The sequence below is a fragment of the Clarias gariepinus genome, chromosome 26 (assembly GCF_024256425.1).
Source record: "Clarias gariepinus isolate MV-2021 ecotype Netherlands chromosome 26, CGAR_prim_01v2, whole genome shotgun sequence".
Classification (NCBI taxonomy): Eukaryota; Metazoa; Chordata; class Actinopteri; order Siluriformes; family Clariidae; genus Clarias; species Clarias gariepinus.
The window spans coordinates 14,245,080-14,272,158 of NC_071125.1; the positions used below are offsets into that span (position 1 = coordinate 14,245,080).

A 27,079-nucleotide genomic window follows, 5' to 3' on the forward strand; every position below is an offset into this window, starting at 1 on the left:
ACAGCACCGCACGGAGAGGTACGCACTGTTTAGCACGGTAGTATGCGGTTCTGGACCAAACCATTAATCTAGTAAATTAACCGGATGGAGTTTCTTCCAAAAGTGTCTCACCCCGGATTGGAAAACAGTCTGATTTCAACAGAGTTTTTAAAAAGTGAAAATAAATTAATAAAATACGTTTAGAGATTAGGCGACAGATTGGCGTGAAATTCCAAAATATGACAACATATACAAAAATATTATTAATATTAATAATAATAATAATAATAATGTAGTTGTTATTGTATTATCCGAAAAGTACCTTAGTTTCTGTTTTTCAGTTATTTCATATTACGGTAAAGTTCCAAATAAACATGCATCTATGCAGCCTGGCATGGAGGTTATCAGTCTGTGCCACTGCTGAGGTGTTACTGACGATGAAGTGGCATTCAGATTAGTGGTAGTTTTGGCACTGTGCTACATCCTGCTATAAAAGAAAACTGGCATCTCCATGTCTTAGATAGAAGCATGAAGTGCTCTAAAATCTCCTAGAAGACGGCTGCATTGACTTAATAAAATAAAATAGACCTAATAAAACACAACGGACCAATATCAGCAGATGACATGGCACCCCATTTTATCACAGTCTGTGGAAACTTCACAATGAACATCAAGCAACTTGATTCTGTGCTTCTCCACTTATCCACTCCAGGACCTTGATGTGTGATATTCTATCTGAGCAGTGAGCAGTGATCCAATTATTTTTCCCCTTAGCCCAGCTAAGACAGTTCTGACGTTGTCTCTGGTTCAGGAGTGGTACTAGGTTGATATAAGGAATGAAACAGTTCTAGCCCTTCTCCTGAAGACTTATGTGAATGGTGGCTCTTGATGCACTGATTCCATCCTCACTCCACTCCTTGTGAATCTCTCCCAAGATCTTAACAATCGTTTTAAGGCTGTGGTCATCCCTTTTGCTTGAGCGTATTCTCCTACACTTTTTTCTCGTCCAATTATGTTTCTCTAAATGACGACTGTCACTTAATTATTTGCTTTTTACACCAACACCATACATTTTACATCAAAAGTCATAAGTCATCCATTCCTTAGGTTTATCATATTTATTTCTAATTGGACAGCAATTAGAAACTACATGATTGTTGCTCAACTTAACGGAAAAGTAAACCATGATTTCATAGCATCACACAATGAGTTTTACCATGAATTAAAATGATAAAAAAATCATTGACAGAACACATTCTGGTTAATGAAGTTATGGGTTACATTTCCGTAGAGTTGAGGAATAATCATGTAGTTTCTAATTCCTCTCAGTTCCTGCACCACTGTGCCTGCCAGCATAAACCCAATTAACATTTACAGAAAACTTTAAGCACAGTATGGTGATGAGCCGCAGTAAAAAATTTGATGCTGCAAATGTTTTCAAGAAAGCCAGGCGTCTATGAATGACAATCAATGAAAAATCAGTGGATAACTTGTTACTAACTTGCAGAAGAGACATGACTGTCTGTGGGAACTGTACACACAATCACTTATGAACACCACTTGCACATTACAGGAACTTATTACAGGGAGTTATTGCCACATCCTCCATACAGTCCTGGTCAAGAGATTTCCACATGTTTGGGCCATTAAAGGAGTTCCTGGGAGGCCAGTGTTTCAGACATAAAGAAAATACTGAAAAAATGTTTATTAACGTTGGAAACACCAAATAATAAAGTTTAATGTTATAGTTTTATATATTAAGTTATTTACCATTTTAATTCAATTAAATGCAAGTCAAGTCACCTTAGCAGAGGGCTGAGAACAACAGCATGCATTGGTAATAAGCTTTCCCTGTACTGTAGGTACTGATGACTGGATGGTTCCGGGGTGTTCAGTTGGGTTGAGGTCATGGCTCTGTGGAAAGCACCAACATTCTTCCACACTGACTTTGGCAAACCATGTATTCACAAAGCTTGCTTTGTGTACGGGGCATTGTCTTTGCTGGAACAGATTAGTTACAGTGAAAGGAATTCTTAGTACTAACAAACAAAGTCTTAAATAACAACGCATGGTCTCAAATTTGAAAAAAAAATTTTTATGAATATCCAGGATTTTTATTTCTGTAAAGCTTCTTTACGACATTTCTATTGTTAAAAAACGCTATACAAATAATATTGAATTGAATTTAACTGAACTGACAAAATAAGTACATCTCAGAACCAGAATCGGGTTTTATTCGCCAAGTATGTTGACACACACAAGGAACTTGATTTCGGCTGTTTGTAGCTTTCAGAGAACAAACTAACATAAATCAATGTACAAAAACACTATACAGAGTAATTACACAACGTTCAGTAACTTTGCAGATTAAATAAAAGCAGCGCAGGTTCCCAAATATGTGCAGGCATACATAAAGTGTACATACAGTGATTGCAAGGTAGGGCAAGTAGCCCTGTGTGCATTATATATACTAGAATAGGTAGTGCAAGATAGCAAGTAGTAGTAATTTATTGTGCATATAGGGAGACCTTATGGTGATTTTATACAATATACATTACAGTACTGGACGTTCAGATGATCTGCACCTGACGTTTCAGTAACTGAACCACATTTAGCAACAATAATTTAAAGTCAACAACTTATTGATATTTGAGAGCACTCTTTTAGGATCCTGCCACGATCAACTTTGCTGAACTTTGACCTGACCAATCAAAGCTACCTCAGATTATAACATGGCCTCCAGAGGCTTGTACAGTGGACACTATGCAGGATGGATTCATCACATCAGGCACTTTCCTTACTACCCTGATGCACCCATCACTCTAGAATAGAGTCAATCTGGACTTTATTAGACCACATGACCCCTTTTTTCCATTGTTCCAAAGTTTAATCTTTATGCTCCCTATGAAACTGAATCCTTCTTTTCTGATTATTCTCACTCACAGTTTTTAAGTCCAAATCTTGTAAATTCTTGTCAGATTGTGTGTGAAAACCGTCTCTGTGTGCATGAAGTTTTCCCGTGCTTGGTGGGTTTCCCCCAGGTATTCCAGTTTCTTCCCATAGTCCAAAGTCCTGCAGATTAAGCTAATTGGTGTTCCTAAAATGGCCCAAAGTGTGTGAATGAGTCTGTGAGTGTATGCATGTGCCCTGCGATGGATTGGCACCCTGTCCAGGGTGTATCCCGCCTTGTGCCCTAAGCCTTCTGGGATAGGCTCCAGGCCCCCCGCGACCCTAAATACAGGATAAAGTGGTATAGATGAATGAGCGTCCTTAATTTCAAATGTTACCCTTCTGAAATGGTACACAGTAAAACCCCCAGTACTGATTGATCACTTTCATAGGTCGTACGAGTCCAACTGAACCTATAAACACTGTAGTGTTAATTTCCTTTTTTTTGGGGGGGTAGAAGTTGCCTATATCAAGCCTTCAATTTCTCTCTTGCGGAAACACTCAAAATTTCTATTTGATGTGTATTTGTAGGGTTGCATGCTGGATTAATTGCACAGTCACATCAAACTTCCATAGGGTTGGGTGTTCAAATCTTACATCTGGGCTGTGTGCGTGGTGTTTGCATGTTCTCCACATGCTTGGTGGGTTTCTTTAAGGTAATCAGATCTCCTAACACAACCCAAAGACATGCAATGTAAGCTGACTGGTGTTTTTCAAATTGGCCATAGTGTATGACCGCAAATGTTTGTGCTTATGTTATGGCTTGGCTCTCTATCCAAGTTTGTACCCCACGTTGTCCTCTAAGTTTCTTGGGATCGGCTCCAGGCCCCCTAAATATAATAAGTGATATGGACTATGTATGTATATACAGTATCTGGATTTGCGGTCTAGGAGATCATTTGGATAGTCTAGCCACTGATGGGACACCAGGCATAAGGATCCTATAGAGTTACACAATTTCAGTATGTTAGTTTGGCTGCATAAAGTAAATGATAATATTTTTTTGGTAAACTATATTACCATGTGATATCAGTTGAACCTTTTTGTCAGTCTAAGTACTCCATTGCTGTGTTAAAGCTTTGTACTGGTACAGTAGCAGTATGTTGTAGAGCTCCTTTTCATCAGCAGGAACTAGGAAATGGGTCAAGGTTAATGGCGAGATGGACAGATCTAAATAGAGAAAAATTAAAGGAAAGACAGTCTGTTCTACTCTTGAAAAAAACTTGTACTTCACCTTCCAGGACAATGATGCTAGACATGCGTCAATAACTACACTGAAGTTCAAATGGCCTTTGAACTGAGTCAAACTGAGTCAAAGCCCTTTACGTCATGTAATTTTAGAATAATTGGCAAAACTTGAAATTTGATGTTCAACTTTTTTGTACCCTCAAAAATACCCACTGCTTAGAGATGTAAAAAAAGAACAGCAGGTTAACCACATACATTTCAGAGACAGACTGTTGAGACAGAAATGAGCCACGAAACACCATAAACCATTTTTTCTTTTATTGCTCAGCAGTAAAAAGTACAGTGTATGTGCTACAATACAAAATAAGTTGAAAATGTGATTCCTTCGTCTAATAACTCTGTAAAGCAATCATCAATAAAGCCAATATCCCTCCTATAGATGTTTTCTATATGTAAAATAAAAAAAAATAAAAGGATGATAAAAGATATAAAAAAGATAAACACAGACAATTGAAACTGTTACTGAGCTGACTCAAGATATGATTTAGTGAAATAACAATAGGTTCATACATATGATCAAAGTAAATATTGCAGTATAAAATATTTTCTCTGATTTGTTCACTTATTCTAATACTTTTACTCTATTACATCCAGTGTTTTATATTCATAATCATCCAAACGAAAAAAAAAGAAAGAAAAAAAAAACCTGTACAATACAGCAATAAACACCAGAGAAGAACTACAGAGTGACAACTTTTGGTCTTATTCTTTCAGCATTAAACAATACAGTCCGAGATTGAACAAACCTCAATGCTCACGATAAAACGGCAGAAAGACACACAAACAGACAAAAAGGGCTTCTTTCCTATCCTCCTTTAAAAAACAACTGCTTTTTTGTCATCAGGCATCCGAGACATCACCTTCTGAGCTAATAAAAGTGCCACTGTATCCAAATAAACAGAAAGAATGCACTAAGCATGTAAGGATACAAAATTGCCCAACACAGATAAGCTTAACAAGGCAAGCTAATATCATCATGTGTGAATTGTGGGAACATTTTTGAACACTGGTATCCTGTAACATGTGACATGATTCCTAATCTAACATACGCACCAATACACACACACACACATACATACATGCGTTAGATGTCACACGCAAACTGGACACAGAAACACAGTGCTGCCCACAACGAGACTACAGACTTTTTTTTAATAGTCCCTGCGCTGGTGACTCCTAGGGCTGAAAACTCGAAATGTCCTCAATCTCACTGACATACCTACAAACTCCTACATCTCTACAGATCATAATACAGGGTTTAGGTACCTCCTGGAACCCAGGCACATTACAACTGCCATCTGCTTTTCCATCACTACGCGCACACACACACACACACACACACACACACACACACACACACACACACACACACACACAGAGGCAATTCAAGTTCATCAGGCTTTTAAGTTTTTAAGTGTTTTGGGTAAGATCACACACATCTTTACAGCATACATTGCATTGCTTTATATTCCAAGCCACTTGAACACCACGGAAACCACACTCACACTCACACACACACATACATACTGCTTTTATCCAAAAAAGACATAAAAACCCTTATCACAATTAAGCATCTGTAGAAAATGTACATCAGGAAAAATATGCAAGGGGACTTACCCTTACAGCAAGAGTGCTCTTAATTCATTCATTTGTCTTTTTTAAACTCATCTATAGATATCTTATCTTATATATATATATATATAAAGCTCAGGTCTCTGAATATTCACCAAATTATATATAAAATAATAATATTAATAATAATAATAATAATAATAATAAAAACTAAAAAAAAAAAAAAAAGAAACAGATAAGCTTTGATAATGTTGACATGCTCAGATGTCACAGGCCTTGTCCCTGTTGATGAAGAGAGTCTCTTGGCAGAAAGGGTTAACCAGGACAACGCCGCTGTCGCTGTAGTCACCGTTAGGGGGTAGGCAAGTCTCCCGTTCCTGAAATATACAAGTTCAGTTTTCAGTGAACGAATCACAGTCTTGCATTTTATATCAGGGCTGTTAACTGAAAAGGCAGATTGTGCCTGATCAGTACTTGTCACAGAAATGACGAATGGCATTATGCTACATATGTACACACAGCCTGTGAGGAAGCTCATCAGACAGGAATACATAAAGCAGGCATGAACTGTACTGTCTACTACAAAAGTGTGATACATGATAAAAAGGTTTAAAAATGACATAAAAATGCAGGTAACTTGTAAATTAAGGGCAATGGCACAAGTACTGAGTGCAGACAAGCTGGAAGGGAATGCTTGCTCAAGAAATGAGTATGTGTATTTTACAGATCTTAAACACTAGGTGGTGCTAGAGACCAATCAAATATTGCAGTGAGCAAAAGAAACCATATGGCATGTTCAGTGAATTCATGTTATGTTTCTGGTACACAGCAAACATGCCACAATACAAATCATTTAAAAACACAGTAAATGGCCAAAAGTATGTGGACATCTGACCGTCACTCCAACAAAGTCCCAAAAATGGAAGTAAACAAATGTATATAATGCCTATAATGTCTGTCGCTGGAACTAAAAAGCCCAAACCGGTTTCAGTATGACGATGCCCCTGTGCAAAAAGTGAGCTGGTGTGGAAGTTATGGAAGTAAGCCAAAACCCTGACCTTAACCTTACTGAACACCTGTGGGATCAACTGGAATGCTGACATCAGCGTCTGACCTCACTTCTGAACAAACAATTAAATCCCTATAGATAGACAGAAAAATCCAGACAAAAGCCTTCCCAGAAGTGTGGAAGTACAGCGAAAGGGGGGGGCGGGGGAAACTACTGTAACTTCATTTTAATGCCCAGGGAATGCAGCAGGCACATATACCCCAGGTGCCCAATGATTCATATAATCACATTCCTGCCAGGAATAATGTGGTACACCATGTATTATAATTTAATAAAACAAATCGGTATTCAAATAAAGAAATATACATTTTATATGACAAACTACTAAAGAAAGTTAAACTGAGGTTAAATGCTAGACAATCTACTGTAGCAATCATCACTATAAAACAATCAGAGTAGCTCTGCAGCACCTGAGGAAATAGCGATTACTTGCCTAGGACTTCATACGAAGACTATAACTCACACTGTAGCAGTTTCTTTGATACACATCAAATCAACCTTGCTAGGGAAACCCAAAATTGCTATTTGTTGTTTGAATATACAGTATACCTTCAGCCAAGCAGTTTGCACATGTACTGTGTGCTTGATTATACCTCTGTAGCTCTGCCAAGGAAAATAGGAGAAATTTTTAACATTCAAACCCTAACAGAGGAGTCAATATGCCTGACACACAGAGTTGAAAAAGTAGATGCACTAAATTACTATTCTCAAGTATCTAGTTTTAAGGGATCATACTTTTATTCAGAACAATACATTATGAATTTCTAAAATTTTCTTTAAAAATTTATTTTCTTCTCCCCTGCAACCAATTCACTCAACCTTGCATATAGGTATTATATAGTATTATAACTTCTCTCAAAAAATTTGAATATTAAAAAGTATAAAAAAAAATTAAAAGTATAAAAAAAAGCTCATTTTCCTTGACTCAATACATGTAAAGTAAAAAGCTTTTTTTGTATTTGTATTTATTTTAATGATTACAGCTTACAGTTCAAGAAAATAAAAAATCCAGTATTTCACTTGGTCTCGTTCAGTACATGCACGAGGGAAGACTCCTGACTTGACAGCTGTCCATAAGATGATTATCCGACACCCTCCAAAAAGGGGGGAAACCACCGAAAGGTGCTGTATCAAAGTATATACATGAAAAGTTAATTGGAAGAGAAAAAGGTGCACAAGCAAGAGGAATGACCACAAGCTTAAGAGAATTGTCAAGTGAAGCTGATTCAAGATCTTGGAAGAACTTTACAAGGAATGGGGTAGGGCTAGGGTCAGTGTATCAAGAGCCATCACACACAAATGTCTTCAGGAAATGGGATACAACTGAATTTCTAGTATTAACCCATTTTTGACCCAGAGACAGACATGGAGAAGAATAACTGGATCATTCCTCAGTGGTTTAAAGTCCTCTTTTCAGATAGAATACAATTTTGCATTTCATCAAGGTCCCATAAGTGGATGAGTAGAGAGGCACAGAATCCACTGTGTTTTATCAAGTCCACGTTCAACACAGCCATAAACAAAGAGATTTTAAAGCACCCACTGCTTCCATCTGCTGACAAGCTTCATTGATATGCTGATTTTCTTTCATGGCAGGACATAGCATCTGCCCACGGTGGCAAAACTATCACTAACTGAATTGCTGACCATGATATTACTGCGTAGTAATGATATATGTGCGTAATTGGTTAGCTATCTCACCTGTACAGATTCTCTGTGTGGCCTTTGTCAAAAGGAAGATGAGAAACACCTGACCCATCAATACAGACAAGCTCAAAATCCAGTATTACGTTCGTTTAAGCACTCAATACTTGGTCAGAGCTCCTTTGCCACAAATCACTGCTTCAATGTTGCATGGCATGGAGGCAACTTGTGGCATTACTGGGGCATGATCGAAAACCAGGTTGCTTTGTTATTAGTATTAGAGCTGAAGGCTAATATCAAAGCAACCTGGTCTTTGATCTATATTGTTCAATTCAATTTTCAATTCAATTTTATTTATATAGCGCTTTTAACAATGGTCATTGTCCCAAAGCAGCTTCACAAGAAAAAAATGAAAGATTTTTTTTTTTTTTTTTTTTTTTTAAGAAAGAAAAGAAAAGAAAATAGATATATTGTCATGTCGGGAGTTTCTCCTTTTACTTTTGACAATACCCCATAGATTCTCTATGGAGCCGACGTTTAGCGAGTTGGCTGGTCAATTAATCACAGTACAATCATGGTTAGCAAACCAGTTAGTAGTAGTTTTGGCACTGGGGCAGGTGCTTAGACCTGCTGGAATAAGAAATCAGGATCTCCATGCTTGACTTTCAGCAACTTGAGTTTTGTACTTATCTACTCATCCTCCAGATGTCAGAATCTCGATTTCCAAATAATATTCAAAATTTACTTTCAGCCCAGGTTAGATGTTGCTGACATTGCCTCTGGTTCAGAAGTTGCTTAATATGAATGCAACAGATATAGCCCATTTCCTGAAGATGTCCGTGTGCGATAGCACTTGATACACTGATTGCAGCATCACTTCCCTCCTTGTGAAGCTCTCCCAAGTTCTTGAATATGCTTTGATACAGCACTCTGCAAACAGCCAACTACTCAGTGATGACTCAGTAAAGGTGGCTTACCCCTTGTTTAGGGTGTTGATGATTGTCTGCTGGACAAATGTCAAGTCAGGATATGTGTACTGAAGTAGACAGAAAGGTGTAAGGAGCAGTAATTTACTCAAACAAGATTTAAAAAATCCAATATTTTGAGATACTTGGTTTTTGATTTTCATAAGATGTAAGCTGAAATGAAAACAAAAAAAGGTTTGGCCTATTTAACTTATTACCCTATTAAGTGTAAGAAATCAAAAATGTATGCGTTTCACTTTTTAAATGACAAAACTCTAATTTTTTTGACATATATATATATATATATATATATATATATATATATATATATATATATATATATATAGCCAACTTCAGGATTATTGGCACCCTTTTGATATTTTTTGTTTATAAATAATTATAACAACCAATAATGTAATTAATGATATTTTAGTATTTGTTGGGCTTAAAAGACACTTGCTTTTATTGTCAAATAAAAAAAATTCCCTCTGTTCAACAAGGTTAGAGAATATTAGTGGAGAGTTCCTGGACCACTCTTCTAGGCAGAACATTTCCAAACCACTGGGATTCTTGGGGATTCTCTTCTAAACTGATTTCAGTTGAGACTACATATTTTCAATCAGGGTTAATGCAGAAGCTGACATGTGCACTGGAAAAACCTTGACTTTTGACTGTAACTTAAATTTGTTTGTTGAGTTTGATGTGTGGTTTGGGTCATTGTCTTGTTGGAAGACCCATTTTCAGCCTCCTGGCTGTTCTAATCAGATTTGCAGCTAAAATGATGGCGTGTTAAATGAATTTCATTATGAGAGAATTTATTATGCCACTGACTTCATCAGGAAGCTAGGCATTAGCAGCAAAACAGTTTAAAGAGCCACTGTATTTTACTTTCGGTATGACATGCTATTCTTTGTAAGTCCATATTTTCACCAAAAAAAGATCAAAGCACTCAAATTTTTGTCTTCTATGCCAGATGTAATTCCAGTGTTGCTTGAGAACATTCAAATTTATTTATTTCTTGGTCTCAGGAAGAGTTTATTTCATTAAACTTGTCCAAAAAGCTTCTGTTCATGGCAGTGACATCTTACTCGATTATAAAATGGTGAAACCCAAAGTTTCAACGAAAATTTACAGTCCTGAAGCTGTGATCATTGGGCTCCTCCTTGCCGATCTTGTGTCCATTCTCTAATTCTTGTACAGCAATGTCTTTTCTCTCATTTGACTTGAATGTCCTTTGGTTTTACCTATGTTGATGGACAGCAAAATAATTTTTCCTTTGTCTCACATCATATTCATACCTCAGTGAAACAGGAAATGGTCACAGATGACAATAATTCCTAAACACTAAACGCAAGAGTCATTCTCCCCAAAGATTCCTTCACTTATATTTATAGTACTCTTCAATAATGCCAGTAAAGTTTTTGACAATCAACTATTTTAAAAATAAAACAACACTTGGCATGAATTCTTTTTATTAACTGAATAATTATCAATTTCTCCGAACATTAATGTTTTTGCTATTTTTTAAAAAGGGTGCCAATAATATTAGAATTAATTTACAGTACCAGTCAAAAGTTTGGACACACCCTTTAATTCGATGATCTTTCCAAATTTTAATTTCTTTCTACTTTGCAAAACAATGCAGAAAGCATCAAAAATATGCAATAATCTTATTTGAACAGTTGATATTGAGATGTGTCTGCTGCTTACATGCACTTGACACTACTGTGCTTACAAAAACTGTTTCAAAAGAGCTGATCTTTGACTTTGTTGGTTGTATGAAATAATTACGTAAAATAAAGTACTAACAAAAACATTGAATTAAAAGGTGTGTCCAATCTTTCGACTGATACTGTATCGCGTGATTACACACAATGTTAAGGGCTTAACAATTCCACATAAATGAATGTGTAGTTCTAGGTTTACAACTGGTAAGTTTATCGTACATCAACAGTTTCCAGTGGCAGTATCTCACGAGGAAGCTCCACAGCATGGCGATTGAAATAGTCCATGGTGATGGTGTTGTTCCAGTAGCTCAGGTTGTTTTCATGGCTGGTTGACTTCTTCTTCTTTCTCATGCAGCACACTGTCAGCAGCACAGCTATGAAGCAGAACAGAAAAAGCAATCAACTGAGAACTCATACAAATTTCATAACGTCTAAAGAATAGATCATTTTGGCTAGTTAGAAAGAAAGGGCATTCATTTCACTAGCACAGTTTATTAAGTAAATGGATTCAATAAAACTCATTAAATTAGCAAGTCATGTCTACTGGTCACATATAATGGCAGATACTCACAGCAGGATGACACAGGCACGCTGATGGCAAGCACCACCCATACAATGTCCATTTTGGTCAGACAAATGGTGGCACGGTTATCAGCCGAGTCAAAATCAGGGACTGACTGGTTCCCTGATCCAAAGGACCCTTGTGGGGTGGTAGGAAGTCTACTCACATTTGTTCTTGACAGAAGCTCAGAGGTGCTTGAATCATTTATAAGTGGGGGACTATTCAGTGATGTACCTAAACTGCTCTTAACGGAGCTGGTGCCTGTGTCTGTTACACCACTCATGGAGAAAAAGGGATCACTAGTTCCATTAGCAGGCATATTTGTGCCACCTAATGTTTTTGCTAAGCTGCCATTGTTAGTAATGCTGGCAGGCACAGTAGTGAAGGTAACGCCATTCGATTCCGAGTGCTTAGTCGCTTTGGGGGGAGAATATGTGGACAGACTAGCCGACTGCCGTTGTGGCTCAGGCTTACTTTCAACAAATATGGGGCCTTTAGTATGAGTGGCAGTATCACGCAGTGTGATGGCATGAGCGTGCTGCCTGAGGCTTTTTTCCAGTTCCACAGGAGGAATGGATAACCTTGATGACATCCATGAAGAGTAAGGGTAACTGGGGTTGGTTGACTCTTCAACTCTTATCCCTTGGTTGTTATTAGTGTCTATGGACAATGGTTGGGAATACTCAGTTCTTAGAAGCCCCTCAGCAACAGCAGCCAGATCAGAGTCTGACGCTGTAGATACTGGACTTGGTCCAAAGCTAGTCTTCATCGTGGTAGTGCGATCCGTCTGCAACTGGTTCAATGCCAGGGCAGACACTGCTGCATTGTGACCTGTGAAAGTGGATTGGTCACCAGTACTAGACCCCTTCCATAAGCCAGGTGGGTTTGGCGAATGTAGCATGGAGACGAGACTCCGCGGTGTCCAGCTGGGGGGGTGCTCCTCTGCAAAGGATACCAGCTTCTCTGATACTGACAGGATCAGAAGAATGCCTGATGGTAATAGGGAGAAAGTGGTAAAATCAGACAAACACAGGGACTATAGTGTACGTATCAACAAAATGTATCAACAAAATGTTCATTATATTGTTCTTGTAAAACTTTTAAACTGGACAATTTCATTTTTGTATCTCTTTAAAGTGCATCTGGAAAGTATTCACAGCTCTTCACTTTTTTCACATTTTGTTATGTTACTTACTTATTCCACAATGGATTCAATTCATTATTTTCCTCAAAATCTTTACAAACAATACCCTATAATGAGATAAAAGGAGTTTGTTCGAAATCTTTCCAAATTTATTAAAAACAGCACGGAAGCCACTCCTCAGTAAAAGGCACATGACAGCTGACTGAAGTTTGTCAAAGGGTACCTGAAAGACCCTCAGACCATGAGAAACAATTTTTTTTTTGTTGAAACAACTTTGACACCAATTCTTCTGGAAGGTACTCCTTTCTCCACAGAGAACCACTAGAGCCTCTTGGTCACCTCCCTGAGTACGGCCCTTGACGTAAGGATAATGACAGGTATCCATTCCTTTCTTTTCCTATAGCCCCAGACTCCTATATAGCACATCCATATTTAGCTGGCTCTGTACTTCAAAGTAAATGGCGTTTTAATGCAAAACACTTTTTTTTTTAGCAAGACAGGGTTTTAAAACTTCTCCATGTCTGTGACTGATCATGAAAGCAAAAGACTAATTATATATAACAAAGAAACAAAAAAAAAATAAAAAGTCAACAGTACAGATTACCAAAACTCTGCCTACTGTACATTTGTCTCACTTTCACTGAGGCAACTGCTGTTCTATATCTGTTTTTTCAAAATTCAAATATATCTGTTTTTGCTAGGCATGTTACTAAAGAAAAGCAATTCACTGATGCACAGCTTCAGCATAATACATACAGTACACTTAATAATGTGCACAGATAATGTTAAGAATAGCAACAAGAAGAGCATTGCATGCTCCAAACCCCAGGCAGACAAATCATTTAATCATGAGCAGTCCTTTAAGTGATAACTGAACTATAAAAAAGATTGCTTCTTAGATTGCTACATTTATGCCAGCAGAAAGAATAGGATATAAAGGTAGGTATAAAGAAATTTCACAAAGATTGTTTTTACACAAACCAAATATTACTTGCGCAGTTTAACAGACTTTAACATTCCTAATTAGAGCTTGCTTTAAAGTTTAATGTATACTACCAGCTTTAATGATATTTAATTATGTATGCTTGAAAAAATTCAACTGACAATAGTTATGTTAACATGGAAGGTATTTCTCCATTAAAATAATTCAGATTAAAGACTCCGTAGTTGACTATTTGCACAAACGCTGATGCTATATGTGTTTATAGGTTCGAAAAAAATTCGATTAATTTTCTATTTAAATAGAATAAAAAAGTTTTGACAGGCGCAAAGTCATTTAAAGCATTCAATCGGCGGGACATACTGTATAAAGAAGAAGAAGAAGAAAAAAAAGAAGTGGTTAGACTTCGCATCTTGTATGATAACACTTGCCTTCTGCATTGTGATTGCTTACAAAAATTCAGTCTCATTTATTATTGTTGCCTTACTATGTGTAAAATGCAAGCCAACAGTGACTGTTCCTATGTCAAGTCCGAAATTAACTAGTGAAACACTGGTAAAGTGGATTAGATTAGCAGGGGAATATAAATAGAAATAAAGGAAGGTTTTACTCTTATAACTGTGTTCTGTTATTGTGCACAACCAAAAGTCCTGGTTTGACGTTTGTTTATGTGGCGATGGATTGGAACCCTATCCAGGTCATACCCCGCCTTGTGCCTGGGATAGGCTCCATGTGACCCCGTATATGAGATAAAGCGGTAAGGACGAAATGCATTATTTTGGTCTGACTGGGTAAGAATGGAACAAATATACTGTCCATTTTTACATTATGAATACTTACCACCATATAACTAACAATCAGGACCTAATGATCATTAGACTAAACATTAAAGGCTGATTTCCAACTGCATATAACTAACAATGTTTCCTCTCCTTATTAAAGAATAAGGTTTTGAATAAAGGAATGAAATTAACCGTTTCCCCCCATTTTGGTCCAGATTTTTTCGTGTTGGGTTTGGGAGAACATACAAGAACATAAACTGTAAAATATTGGTTCTTCGCCTTTCAGATTAATAAATCTTCTAAACACTGACGTTGCTAAAGTAGTAACTAGAAGCGGAAAATTACATTTTGAAATATTTTTCTCTAACTGGTGTGTGACCACAATAAAATAACTGGGTGCCACCTGACCACTCGACAGTAATAAAAAAGATATGAGAAAAAGATTTTTATGGGTTACTACACCAGATCACACGAGCTGGCAGTGAGGTCTTATCATCAAAACGCTACAGAGGGTACAAAGGATTCTCTTACATGTCATCATTACAAAAATGGATCTTTTACATAACGTGTTTGTATTGTATTGTCTCCGCACTGGTCCATACTTGACTACGTTGTTATTATATTCTACAAAACCTGGCCAAAAAAGATCTTTTTAATTATTGGCTGTATAAAGAAAAGCTATGGAGATTCGAAATTTTACATTATCAAAAACCCAAAAGGAGTGCTGAACCTTGGGAACCTTGGGCTGGGAAAAAATCACGAATAGAGATCACTTAAATACTTGGTGAAGACGCATGCTAAAAAAACACAGGATTGGGACTAAATACAGTACCTGCGTAACAACTTAGATGTGTAACAAAATAAGAAAACAACTTGTAAGTGAGAGGAGTGTCTGGAAAAAAAAAATGCTTCAATTGGCTGGGGATCATAAAGATTAAACTTTGGAGCAATGAAAAACGGTCTGATGAGGACGTGTGGTCTGATAAGCCCAGGTTGATCTGATTCCAAAGTGATGGTAAGAAAGGAAGCACATAAAGCGATACACTCATCCTCTATAGTGCCCACTGTACAAACCTCTGGAGGCAGTGAGTGTTATGATCTAGGGTTACTTCAGTTCTAAAGTCTAAGCTTAGCAGATATTCAGGTAATATTTCTAGACCCCATCTATTTGACCTCTTCATCTTTTTTTATGTACGGTACTAGACATGATGAAATGCAGTCTGTCAAGAGTTAAGTGTTGTTTTTAAAAATATCGCCAGGAATCAGAGAAACAGGAGGGCATATACGATATGTATATATATTTTTTTTACATATTTACATCAGTGGCGTTAGTACTGTCAACCATACAGCGCCACAGAAAAAGAGGACAGAAATCAAGTTAACATTCAGTTGCTTCTGAACACACGAGGACAGAGAGAAGAGATCCAGCAGATTGCAGTAGGCATTGGATGACATCCTCATTTGAAGAGTTGCTATTGCTGCTATGTTACTGTGAATTGCTCTGTATGGTGGGAAGCACTTTGGCATAATTAAAGAAACATGCACACAAACACACACACAGACATGAACAGTGTGGGTTCATACACATCCCTGAAGCCGTGACCCTGGAGTTAGGCTATTGTTTAATCGAGATCCTGCAGTTGCTATGGAGACCCAGCCTTGACTCTCAGAGGAGAAGAGAGAGTGAGAGGAGGATGATTTGATGAACAGAAGAGGGAAAAAAAATGGAAGAAAGTAAAGAAGGAGTAAAGGCTCATAAACTAGTATATGACATTAAAGGCAGGAGATTAATACATGCTCGTGATTATGTAATTGTAGCCAAGATTCTGAAAAACAAAACATTATTGTAAGACGCAAAAAGCTGTACTTTACATGAGGATATGTTGTTTTGTAATTATGTGTGACACATTTCCATATCCACTATTATCTTTAATAGACCACTTTTCATTTCTGTAAAAATAATGTGCACGTTCAGTTTTTTCAGCAGAACTGCATGATTCTGATGAATTGTATGACTGTGATAGGCTGATGGCACATAATAGGACATTTTTATTATGCATGCAAATGTAGCCACTCCAGAGAAACACTTAAAAGAGGGATGAACTCTCCAGTGACCACAGAATTAAGAGAGCTGAGCTGAGATTAGGCTGTCGAATCCCTTCCCAAAACAATCTATGCTGATGATATAGTGCAGTTTTATCTGGTAGTGTACATTTACTCCAACAAAACCCAACCCTCTAGCTTTAAATCGGGTGGCATCCCTTTTGTGAGTATACCTCACACACACCTTTGTGTTGCATTACAATTCCCCCATCCTTGATTTTTAAAAAAGCATAGATCCACAGAGACTATTATTAAAAGCCCAACTCACTTACTGAGTACTTACACACAGTAAACTGACACAGATCAATCATTCTACAATCTCTCTCTCTCTCTCTCTCTCTCTCTCGCTCTGTGCATGTGTTGGTGTCCTATTTACACAAGCTGTCAAGTTGGAAATCCTTGAGGGTAAGGCCAGGTCTGTAGCTCAGAGATAACAACCCAGACAAGTATGGACAATTTAAAATGACCTGTCCATCCCTGGAAAAGAGAACGAGCTTCTTTTAGATTTTGCTCTTTAGTATACACACATTACTTACTGATAACTGATGAAGAGATCTACTATCATTATCAACACATATTAGTAACAGGATGCATCAATAAGTCTTTACATTCTTCCACTTTGCTGTGTATTCGAGGTTTTAGGATTATATATGTATATGTATATATATATGATCAAAATGCAAAGATAAATGGACACAAGTCTGAAGATGTCCAGGATTTTAGTCATTTTCCACAAGCTACAGTACATTTATAACCCAAAACCAACTGTCCCCTTAGATAGCTTTATAATATATTATCATTGAATAAGAAAAAAAATCTGCTCTGACTGAACCCCCCATTGCATACGAAGTGGCATGTAATGCACCTAACTAAAATCTTTCATTCATCCACTCAAGCCATCATCATTACACGATGGTTGGCTGCAGTGCCCTAGAGCTTCATGCCAGGGGTCACTGCTATAAAAGAACAGCACCACCACTAAAGATTCTAGGCCCCATTGAAAGCCTAATAAACTGGGCCCCCAACGTTAGCTACATTAACATGCACAAGATTCTTTGATCTGAATAAAAATCAATCTAATGAGAAATTCTGTTCAACCTGGATGCTGATGTGATACAGTGCTGAAGAAAGTTTCGTTATGGCTCACACTTACCTGAAAATGTATTAAAATCCCTACTAATTACTAACCAAACCTAATCAAGTATACTAACCAACTTACTAATACTAACCAAGTACTAATTGGTTAATACCTATGGCAGCAATGAGAGCCTCGAGTCTGCTTGTGAATGAAGTACAAGGTTTAAATAACACTGGTCTGATATCTGATATCACCCAAATGAGGATGAGTTCCCTGTTGAGTTTGGTTTCTCTCAGGGTTTCTTCCTAAGATCATCTCAGGGAGATTTCCATTGCGACCGTCACCCTTGGCTTGCTAATCAGGGAAAAACTGCTAGTTAAAGTGTATACCTTCTTCCATATACGCTCTAATCTAATCTAATCGCTGGGTCGATTGCCGGGTGATGCTGTAACCTCTCGCAGTCGGAGCTCCCACAATACTCGCCGCTCTACAGCCAATCAGGGCGTCTGTGAGCTCGCGCACGCGGAAGGAGCGGATAGCACTGTCCTCCGAATGTGTTACGCCGCCCCCAACGGTGTGTGAGTGAGCAGTTCGAAAAGATGCGGCCGGCACGTGATTCGGCCCTCCCCACTGAGTGGTAGTAGTAGCTTAATGTGGTAGCCCCCTGCTGACGGGTAAAATTGGACACGTCTAGATTAGGGAGACAATCGGGGGGGGGGGGAATCCCAAACAAAAAACACTGTTAACAAATCTATTGATTAGAGTTAAATTGAATTGAACTGAATTGGTCTACATTCAAATTCAAAATTCATACATACATTCTGCTCCTATCTCAGCCAGATTTTTCCCAACAATAGTGAAGTAATAAGAGATGAGTATGGCGAGTAAGGTAACAGCACAAATAGAGTCTGTCTGGTTACAGCTATTAGATTACTGCCTTATAATTTCATTATATCTACAGTATATAGATTTTTATGCAAATCAAAATTTTATATTAACTCTAAAACAAAAACTAAAAGATAAGTTCTTATTCAGTATCTAATATGCGCCTCTTTGTGTGTGTCTCCTATAAGAAATTTACCATTGCTTATAATCACAGTATATTATAAGTATATAAGTATATAAGTACAGTATATAACTGTCTTATTTCAGCTCATAAACATACATAATAAGTAGCACCTTTTTATCTCTAAAGTAAGGTAAGTGTTAAAAATTGTTGCCCAGTGGTAATTAAAAGTTTGAGGGTGGGGAAAAAAAAAAAAAATATATATATATATATACTAGATTAACACAGATGAAATCTACAGCCAAATTTCCAGCAACTTGCAGGTCAGATTGTTTTCTATTTTTTGTTTCCTTTATTTCTTTTCTTTTTGTTTATCTAATTTTGGGGTTATAAATGTACCTTCTGCCCATTTTTTGGCTGAAAAACTAAAAAATGTGGCCAAAATCACACACTCATCTTCACACACACACACAAACTCTTTGATCCAGTAAAGTATTTGTTTTTCATTAGAATAAACTGCCTAATTATGAGGGCCCTTCCGTCTACAGGAAACACTTTAAGGAAATTAAAAACAGGCAAAAAAAAAGCAAAAAGGCAATTAACATTCTGTAATGATCTGTGCGATGTCTATTAATGCTGAGGCCCAGATGACCTCAATTTTGGATCAAGATAGCACGAGGAAAAGATAATCACTCTGGAAAGTTTGTTATTTGGAGACCAAGTTTTATTAACAAACACTCATCTGCTAGCTAAAGTGTCATCTACAGAGAGATTTACAGGAAAGATATCAGTACTTAGGTTGCGTCAACAACTATCCGCACACAAACTGTAGAATTTGTTTGAATAAATTTTTAGAAAAGACAAATACATGATTTTTTCGATATGCTTTGTCCATCTGTCATAACTACTCAATACGCTCTGTCCATCTGTCAACTAGATTTTGTAAAAATGTTTTAAGCCAAGCTGTGAGCCACGAATGCACCACTGTCTTCACTTCTTCATCAGAAGTGACATTTCAGGCTCGTAGGGCTGCTGTCAGGGGACCAAAAAGTTTTTGCAGAATTTCCGCAGAAGTATGTAGACGTGCATTGTCATGCAAAATCACAACGCCCTTGGATAACAGTTCCCATTTAATCCGAAGCTTAGGCCTCAGCACTTCAATAAGCAATTCAACGGTCGCTCAAGTGCTCGCCCTATCATCCGGAGATCGCTGGTTCGAACCCCGAGTGATGCTGTTTTCCTCTTACAGCCGGAGGTCTAGAGAGAGCTAATTGGCCGAGCGCTCCCACATTAATTACGGCTCTACAACCAATCAGGGGCGTCTGTGAGCTCGCGCACGCGAAAGGAGCGGCTAGCGCTTTCCTCCGAGTGTGTTACTCCGCCCCTATTGGTGCGTGAGCAAGCAGTTCGAAAAGATGCGGTCGGCTGACATCACGCGAAAAATCCAAAAATAAAAATAAAATTAAATAAGCGTCTCACTGTGCGAGGACTGTTAATTGTTTAACCTTTTCCAAATTATGTTCCAATACTGTTCCAATAGTTATTTCCCAGCTAATGGATGACTTTTGAACCTTTTCTTGGTCGGCGATTGAGAATGTTTCTGTTTCATACTCTGCCATTTCCTCTCAGTCTCGTAGTGATGAATCCATGAATAATCACCGGTCATTATTCCTATATATAAAACTTTCACCTTCCTTGTATATCGGTCCAAATTTTATTTGGAGATGACCAGACGTTTTCCAAACTTCGCACTGAGCCTTTGATAAATAATAGCACCACATACTGATATAACACTTTCACACATGCATAGCAGTGACTGAGGAGATTTGAACAAGAAGACGCTGACCAACAGACCAACAGAACTTTTAATATAACCAGTCTGGTCCACCCTCATATACAAAGTTTTATTCACAGCTTACAGGTTTTGGGTTTAAAGTAAATCATAAAAAATAGAAATTAAAGGATAAATTACTTGTGTGCGATGAGAAATAATCGCTATTGTTTTAATAAGCTCATTTCAAATAGTTTATTGGTAGCTTATAAAAAGCATGAGATGACGGGTCTTGGTACTGTAAGACAGAGCTTGTATCGTCAAGTATCCACAAGAAACAGAATCCCATAATGCATAATTCACAATCGCTTTTCTGATGATGTCTTTCTATAACACAATTTTTGACTGCAGAAATTCCAAAAAGCTAAACCAGTTAACATGGTTACCTCCCAAATATATATATATATATATATATATATATATATATATATATATATATATATATCAAAAATCTAATACTGTTAGGAAAACGATCTACAGGCCGCTGTACATATTCCACCTGTTCCTGATCATTAAATCTGAGGAGTACACATTACTAGTGCTAGTCGGAATCAGTAAGGTGCACTAACACCCTCTAGCTTCCACTCCCTGTACTTAGAATTCTGAAACCGCATCAATAAAACATCAGCTTTATGAATAAAACATGAATCGCTGCTCAATACACAACAAAGTGGTGTGTTTAAATCGGGACACACATAGCGTCAGCTGGGTCCCCTGTGCATGGAATGCTACTGATTCTAAAGCTATCATGGATAGTCTCTACATACTAACTTAAATTTTAATGGGTTAATATAGTCATTGCACCGTATTGGGAGGATCATGTTTTATTGACAAAATTCCATCAAGTTAAAGGGAATAAAACCGTTTTCAAGCCTGTGAGTAACAAAGAACATCTGTGACCAAGTGAGAGCAGAAGGTTTTTCAACATTATTCATGACTCTACATGATGTTGTTAATCGCTTAAAATATGCTACGCAACCAAATGCAATTTGTGCTACGAATGACATGTGTTACAGACATCACAGCACTATGTTCTTTAGAGACAGAATTACTAGAAACAAGCTGTAAGTGCATGGATGCGACTGTGTGTGTGTGAGTGTGTGTATGTGCCAGAGAGACCAAGAGAGGGAGTTTTTGCAGCATAAATCCTCTCCCTCTCATCCATCAATGGCTGACTCATCTTCCAGTGCCAACACTGCCATTTGGAGCTACACTATCTCACACACAGACACACACCTCTGACTCATGCTCCCATACTGTGGGGGAGGGAAACGGAGAGTGCTTACTCAGTCCCTGAACATTACAAGTGCGTTTACTTATTAGTCATGTCTGACCCTAAAATTGAACTGTGAAGGTTGTGAAGAAAGAGCTTTCTTTCGAGCTTACCGGATCACCATGGCAACAGTGCTACTATTAAAATAAAATATTAATTAAATGTATTATCAAATAATGAAATAAATATGCACCATATGCAATCAATCACAACGTTTCTGTAAATGTCACAGGCTGTTTATGTCTTCCATATTTAACATGTTTACTGCATGAGCATTAATTCACTTCCAGAACACAGCAGGAATTTGTGGTTGTCAAAACGTTGTGGTGATGGTAATCTGGCAGCGTTAGTGACAATGACATCAGAACATGGTTGACTACATGAAGATGGGATAATGTTGAAATGATTTCAAAACCAAATTCATACCAAACCGATGGCCTGAGTGGGACTAAAACTCATGCCTCTGCGTTTGGAGCGCTAACTACTGACCACTGGGACACCAGGAGTGTGATGTTGTGTCATAAACTCCAGTTGGAATTCGAATTGCTGTTAAGGGACAATCGATGTAGTCAGACAGTGCGCAAATAAATGTTATTTGGTATAAATGCTTCAAATAATGGTTAGACAGAAAACGGGACAGACATTTAGACATGTGGATTGGTGTGCTTTACATTTTGTATTAGTGTCAAAGGTAAATTAGGCTCACTTTGTTGGACTTAAGAACAAATCCGACTTACGAACGTATTCCCAGAACATAAATTGGGGACTACCTGTACAACCAAATGACAACAGGTACAGTAGGTACCAAAGGTTCTTGGAGCTGATTAGTCACAGCTACATTTTTTCTGATCAGGCAAGTCTAAACTGAGGTGCTGAAGTCTCTAGCACTTTAGGATAACTTGTTTATTCATTCTGAACCATAGATGCACAATAAGGGTGTATAGCCCAACCTGATTGAAATAACAAACAGAAATTTTGAAATAACAAGGACAATTCTTTCTTTAGCTATATCCCAAAAACATTTGGGTTTTAAATGAATATGAGCGCCATGGTGGTTTTGATGGCAGTCCACACATTTTCTAAGTGACCTAATGTACAGGATTATACAGTTAAAATAAATTAAACCGTTAATTGGCTGTAACATGAAGGTGTCTGATAGGAACAGACTGGACAAGGCAATTCAAAAGGCCGGATCTGTGCTAGGCTTGGAGCTTGACTCTGTGGATGTAGTAGCGAAGAGGAGGATTCAGTCCAAAGTACGATCAATTTTGAACAATCCTTCTCACCCGCTATACAGTGTTTTCGCTGACCAGAGGAGCAATTTTAGCCAGAGACTGATTACCATCAAGTGTTCCACAAAGCGCCACAGGAGATCTTTTCTCCTAATGGCCATAAAATTATACGTACAACTCTTCTTTTTAACTCATACACTATGTGGATATTCACTGACAGTAACAGTAACACAATAGGACATTAATACTTACCTGTATTAATAATATGATAATTACAATATTACTTCTTAATAAAATATGTAATACAATATTACACATAATAATACAATATTAAATACATATATTAAATTACTGTACAACATTTACAAATGCTCTTGGGTCATATTTATGGTACTTACTGTTTTAGGGCTATATATATATTTTTTTTTACTTATTTATTACTTTTCCTTTTTATTTCTTAACAACTGTGAGCAACCGTAACCAAGAATAAGCAATGAGATTAATAAAGTTCTTTGAATCTTGAGTCTTAATATTTAGGTGCATATCTTTTCCTTACAATAGCTGCATCAATCCAGCAACCTACTAACATCGTCTAACTGTGGCATTGTTCTTTTGGAATGCACTTTCCAGGCTTATAGCACAGCTTCTTTCGTAGCCAACCTGTTTGAAGCCTAGCTATTATTTCTTCTCTGCATATTCCAAATAGCTGAAACAGCTGTGCCAAATGGTTAATGTGGTCGAAATCAATGGCTTGCATAGGTGGTGCTTTTTCTTGGCTTGCTTTTCTTCATAGTCAGCTCTCTGGTCTTCGTCGTGGTTTATAAAAAAATACAGTCCTCACAGGAGAAACCTAGGGTTCAAAACCAAGGAGCAACCAACGCGGGAGTGCCCAAATGTGCAGCTGGCTCCAAAAGTGAGTCAATCCCCATGTAAAATGCCCAACTTCAAAACAAAAGTAAACCTTTAAAGCTAGATTCATAGCTAGATTTTCTAGCTAGATAACTGTATGGCATAAATTTTTATGTAAGTTGTTAAATTTCATTAGGCCATAAAATTATACATAATTAGGCGCATGAACGATTTGATTGACAGTCGCAATACAGATGTCAAACCATTAGCTATCTGCTATGCATCACTTAAGGTAAGCAGCTAGGAGTTGACATAAGACAATGTGTAGGGTAGGCTAAAGCTAAGCTAGATAATAGCAATTCAGGTTAGTACTGTTTGTTCTGCCCATGTGCCCATTTATGGATTAATCAGGGTTTACGCGGAGCTACCTCCGCAAAAGAGAGATGTCACAGTTTCTGTATAATAGGTCACATCACGAATGGTTTTGTCCAGTTGTTTTTATACAGTCTATCATTCAAACCAACGTTAATTAAATCTACCAGGGCACAATCGGGCAATTAGAACCACCTTTTTAACATTTTGATCACCAGGTAATGGGTGGGTTCATACAAAAGGTGTAAATACCAGTAAACAAAAGCTAAAAATCGGTATGTATCAAAAAAAAAAAAGGAATCGGTCTTAAATGAAAAAAAGAAATAAATAAAGATTTTCCTTGGAGAAAAACATCAGCATGAGGTTTCAAACGGCAGCCTAACTAAACAGACTGTTATTGTGCATTGCAATGCGTGTGTATCATATTTACAGTTGCCATAATTTATTTCAGCAGTATGTCTTACATAGTGTTTGAGTCCCACGGTAACTGGCCATAACACAGACAGCATGTCTACGCCTCAACATTGGGAGCGCAAATTATCCTAGTGTGATAATAAAGCATGAACAGGAACATTAAGCAGGATTTTATATTACTATCAATTATCAGAGACAGACAGCGAAGGAGAAATGCTGGAACAATGGTTCTGATGGTATAATAAAACACATACTATGGATCAATAATATGAAGAACTGGGGAGAAAAATATATAGCATGTTCCGGTGTAGAGCAGTGATTAAATTACATCCTGATTTTCCCTTAGGTTCATTAGCACAGTAGAAGATTTATAGTTGGAGAGAAATCCATGCAGTAAACATGCTAAATATGGAAGACATAAACAGTCTGTGACATTCATGAAGTCTTGCAATATTATGCCTTTAATAAATCATGAGAATAGGAACATCCAGTGCATTGTGGTTCCCACTTTGCATTCAGTGGTTCGAGTCACTTTCACAAATCAAAATACAAAATGCCCCCCCCTCATCGAGCCAATGTTTCATTTGGATTCTTTTCACCCAAAAGTTTAACAAACTAGGAAACAGGAATTTACCTGAGATTCTCCTGAGCTGCTTTGATTCTCCCTTACAATCCTGTGACTCATAGACCTATGCCGAGGTGTGTGATCTGAACTCGCAGGAAATCTGTACTCATACATTATACAGCTGAAAAAAATCTGCCTACACAGTGACAGTGACACAGAGCCACTACCATTACTATCACCACTATTACTGTCGTAGATTATTTAATCCAGCACATAACATCGCTTTTACTCAACATTTCAATTTAAGTTCAACTTCAGGCAAATGCCTAATGACTGGCAAATTTCTTTAAATGCTGTCCAGCCAGTTTTGTGTGATGCTGTGGCAAAACCTGTCTTTACAGGCGTACAGACACAACAATATTTTTTAGACTGGTTTCGGGTCCTCCAGTGTACTAAATGTAAAGATATCACTGAAAGAGTTCTGACCAATGTGCAGACAACATCTTTCTTTTATTTGTTTAGATTTATTATAATTTATAATCATAATATATTTTTAAATTTAGATACCAATATATCTTCAGCTAAAATCATTAAATTCTTTTTCCAATTAGATGTCGTGTTTTCTAGGAAAATAAACGAGATGTCTAATATTATTCAAGTCATCGTCTATTCCAGCATACTGAAACTTTTTACTCGGGTAGGGTCAGCGGCACTCACCCTCATAAGTGATATAACAGGAAAGGTCTGGGCACGGTAGTGTAGTGGTTAGCCTTGCACCTCCAGGGTCTGGGTTCGATTCCCGGCCAGGTTCGATTCTGTGTGCATGGAGTTTGCATGTTCTTCTTGGTTTCCTTCTACAGTCCAAAGACATGCAGAATAGGCTAATTGGTGTTCCCAAAATTGCCCATGCTGTGTGAATGAGCATGTGGCACCCTGTCCAGGTTGTACCCTGCCTTGTGCCCTAAGCCTCCTGAAATAGGCTTCAGGCCCCCCATGACACTAAATACAGGATAAAGCCGTATAGACAGTGAGATTTTACATCTTTGTAATTTAGACCTTCGGTGTATTTCTTACACATCCAGTAAATGACTTTAAATTAGATATACAGTAAACTGAATGGGCAGAGTTTACTGTAGCATCCAGTCACTTCAGTTTAGCATCTAGTCAAGTTCAGCAATGTTAAAAGAAACAATCCACAATTAAAGTATACAGTAGGTGTTTTAATTATAATACAAGTATGAACACTTGGAAATATGTAAAATCCAATCTTAGTGTCACAAGTAATGCCATTAATTTGGGGATCAAGAAATGAATCACTCCCTTTCTCTAGTGTTCTCACTTGTATTATAATTATAACACCTATGGTACTGGCTGTGAAAAGGAGCTACTACTATCTTTAAGTGCCAGGGAGCCTGGAGCCTGACATAGCCTAACTTACTTATTTAATTCTTGAGGCCATGGCTGCCGACACTGCCTGAGAGCTCTGACCAAATCAATCAAACCAGGAAGTCCACTTATTACTTGGTGAAGTATAGATTTCTAGGTGTTCCTGCAGGTTCCCTAAAGATCAATTCCACAGACAATATATGTAAGCATTGGCTTCCTAATGGAATAGTATATCCAGTAGCCTGACATGAGGGGGAAAACCTGACAAACGTGACTGAACTGTGCAACAGATGACTGCAGATAAACACTATACTATTTTAGCAAACAATCCAAGAATAGAGTGAGATAGCATGAATCGGTATTTAGACCTAAAATGGCTACAATCACTT

At 37.6% G+C, this 27,079-nt stretch overlaps 1 protein-coding gene across 1 annotated transcript in view; it reads right to left on the reverse strand.

Annotated features, from left to right (window-relative positions):
• Positions 1–4,412: 4,412 nt before the first annotated feature.
• The window catches only part of tmem108 (transmembrane protein 108), a 71,231-nt gene continuing 48,564 nt past the window's right edge, over positions 4,413–27,079 (reverse strand). The window contains exons 3-5 of the mRNA XM_053488227.1: positions 11,725–12,705; positions 11,373–11,527; positions 4,413–6,125 (exon numbers count right to left, since the gene is read on the reverse strand). Of these exons, the coding sequence (XP_053344202.1) occupies positions 6,009–6,125; positions 11,373–11,527; positions 11,725–12,705 (1,253 nt within the window). The 3' untranslated portion in view covers positions 4,413–6,008. The remainder of the gene's footprint in view (positions 6,126–11,372; positions 11,528–11,724; positions 12,706–27,079) is intronic.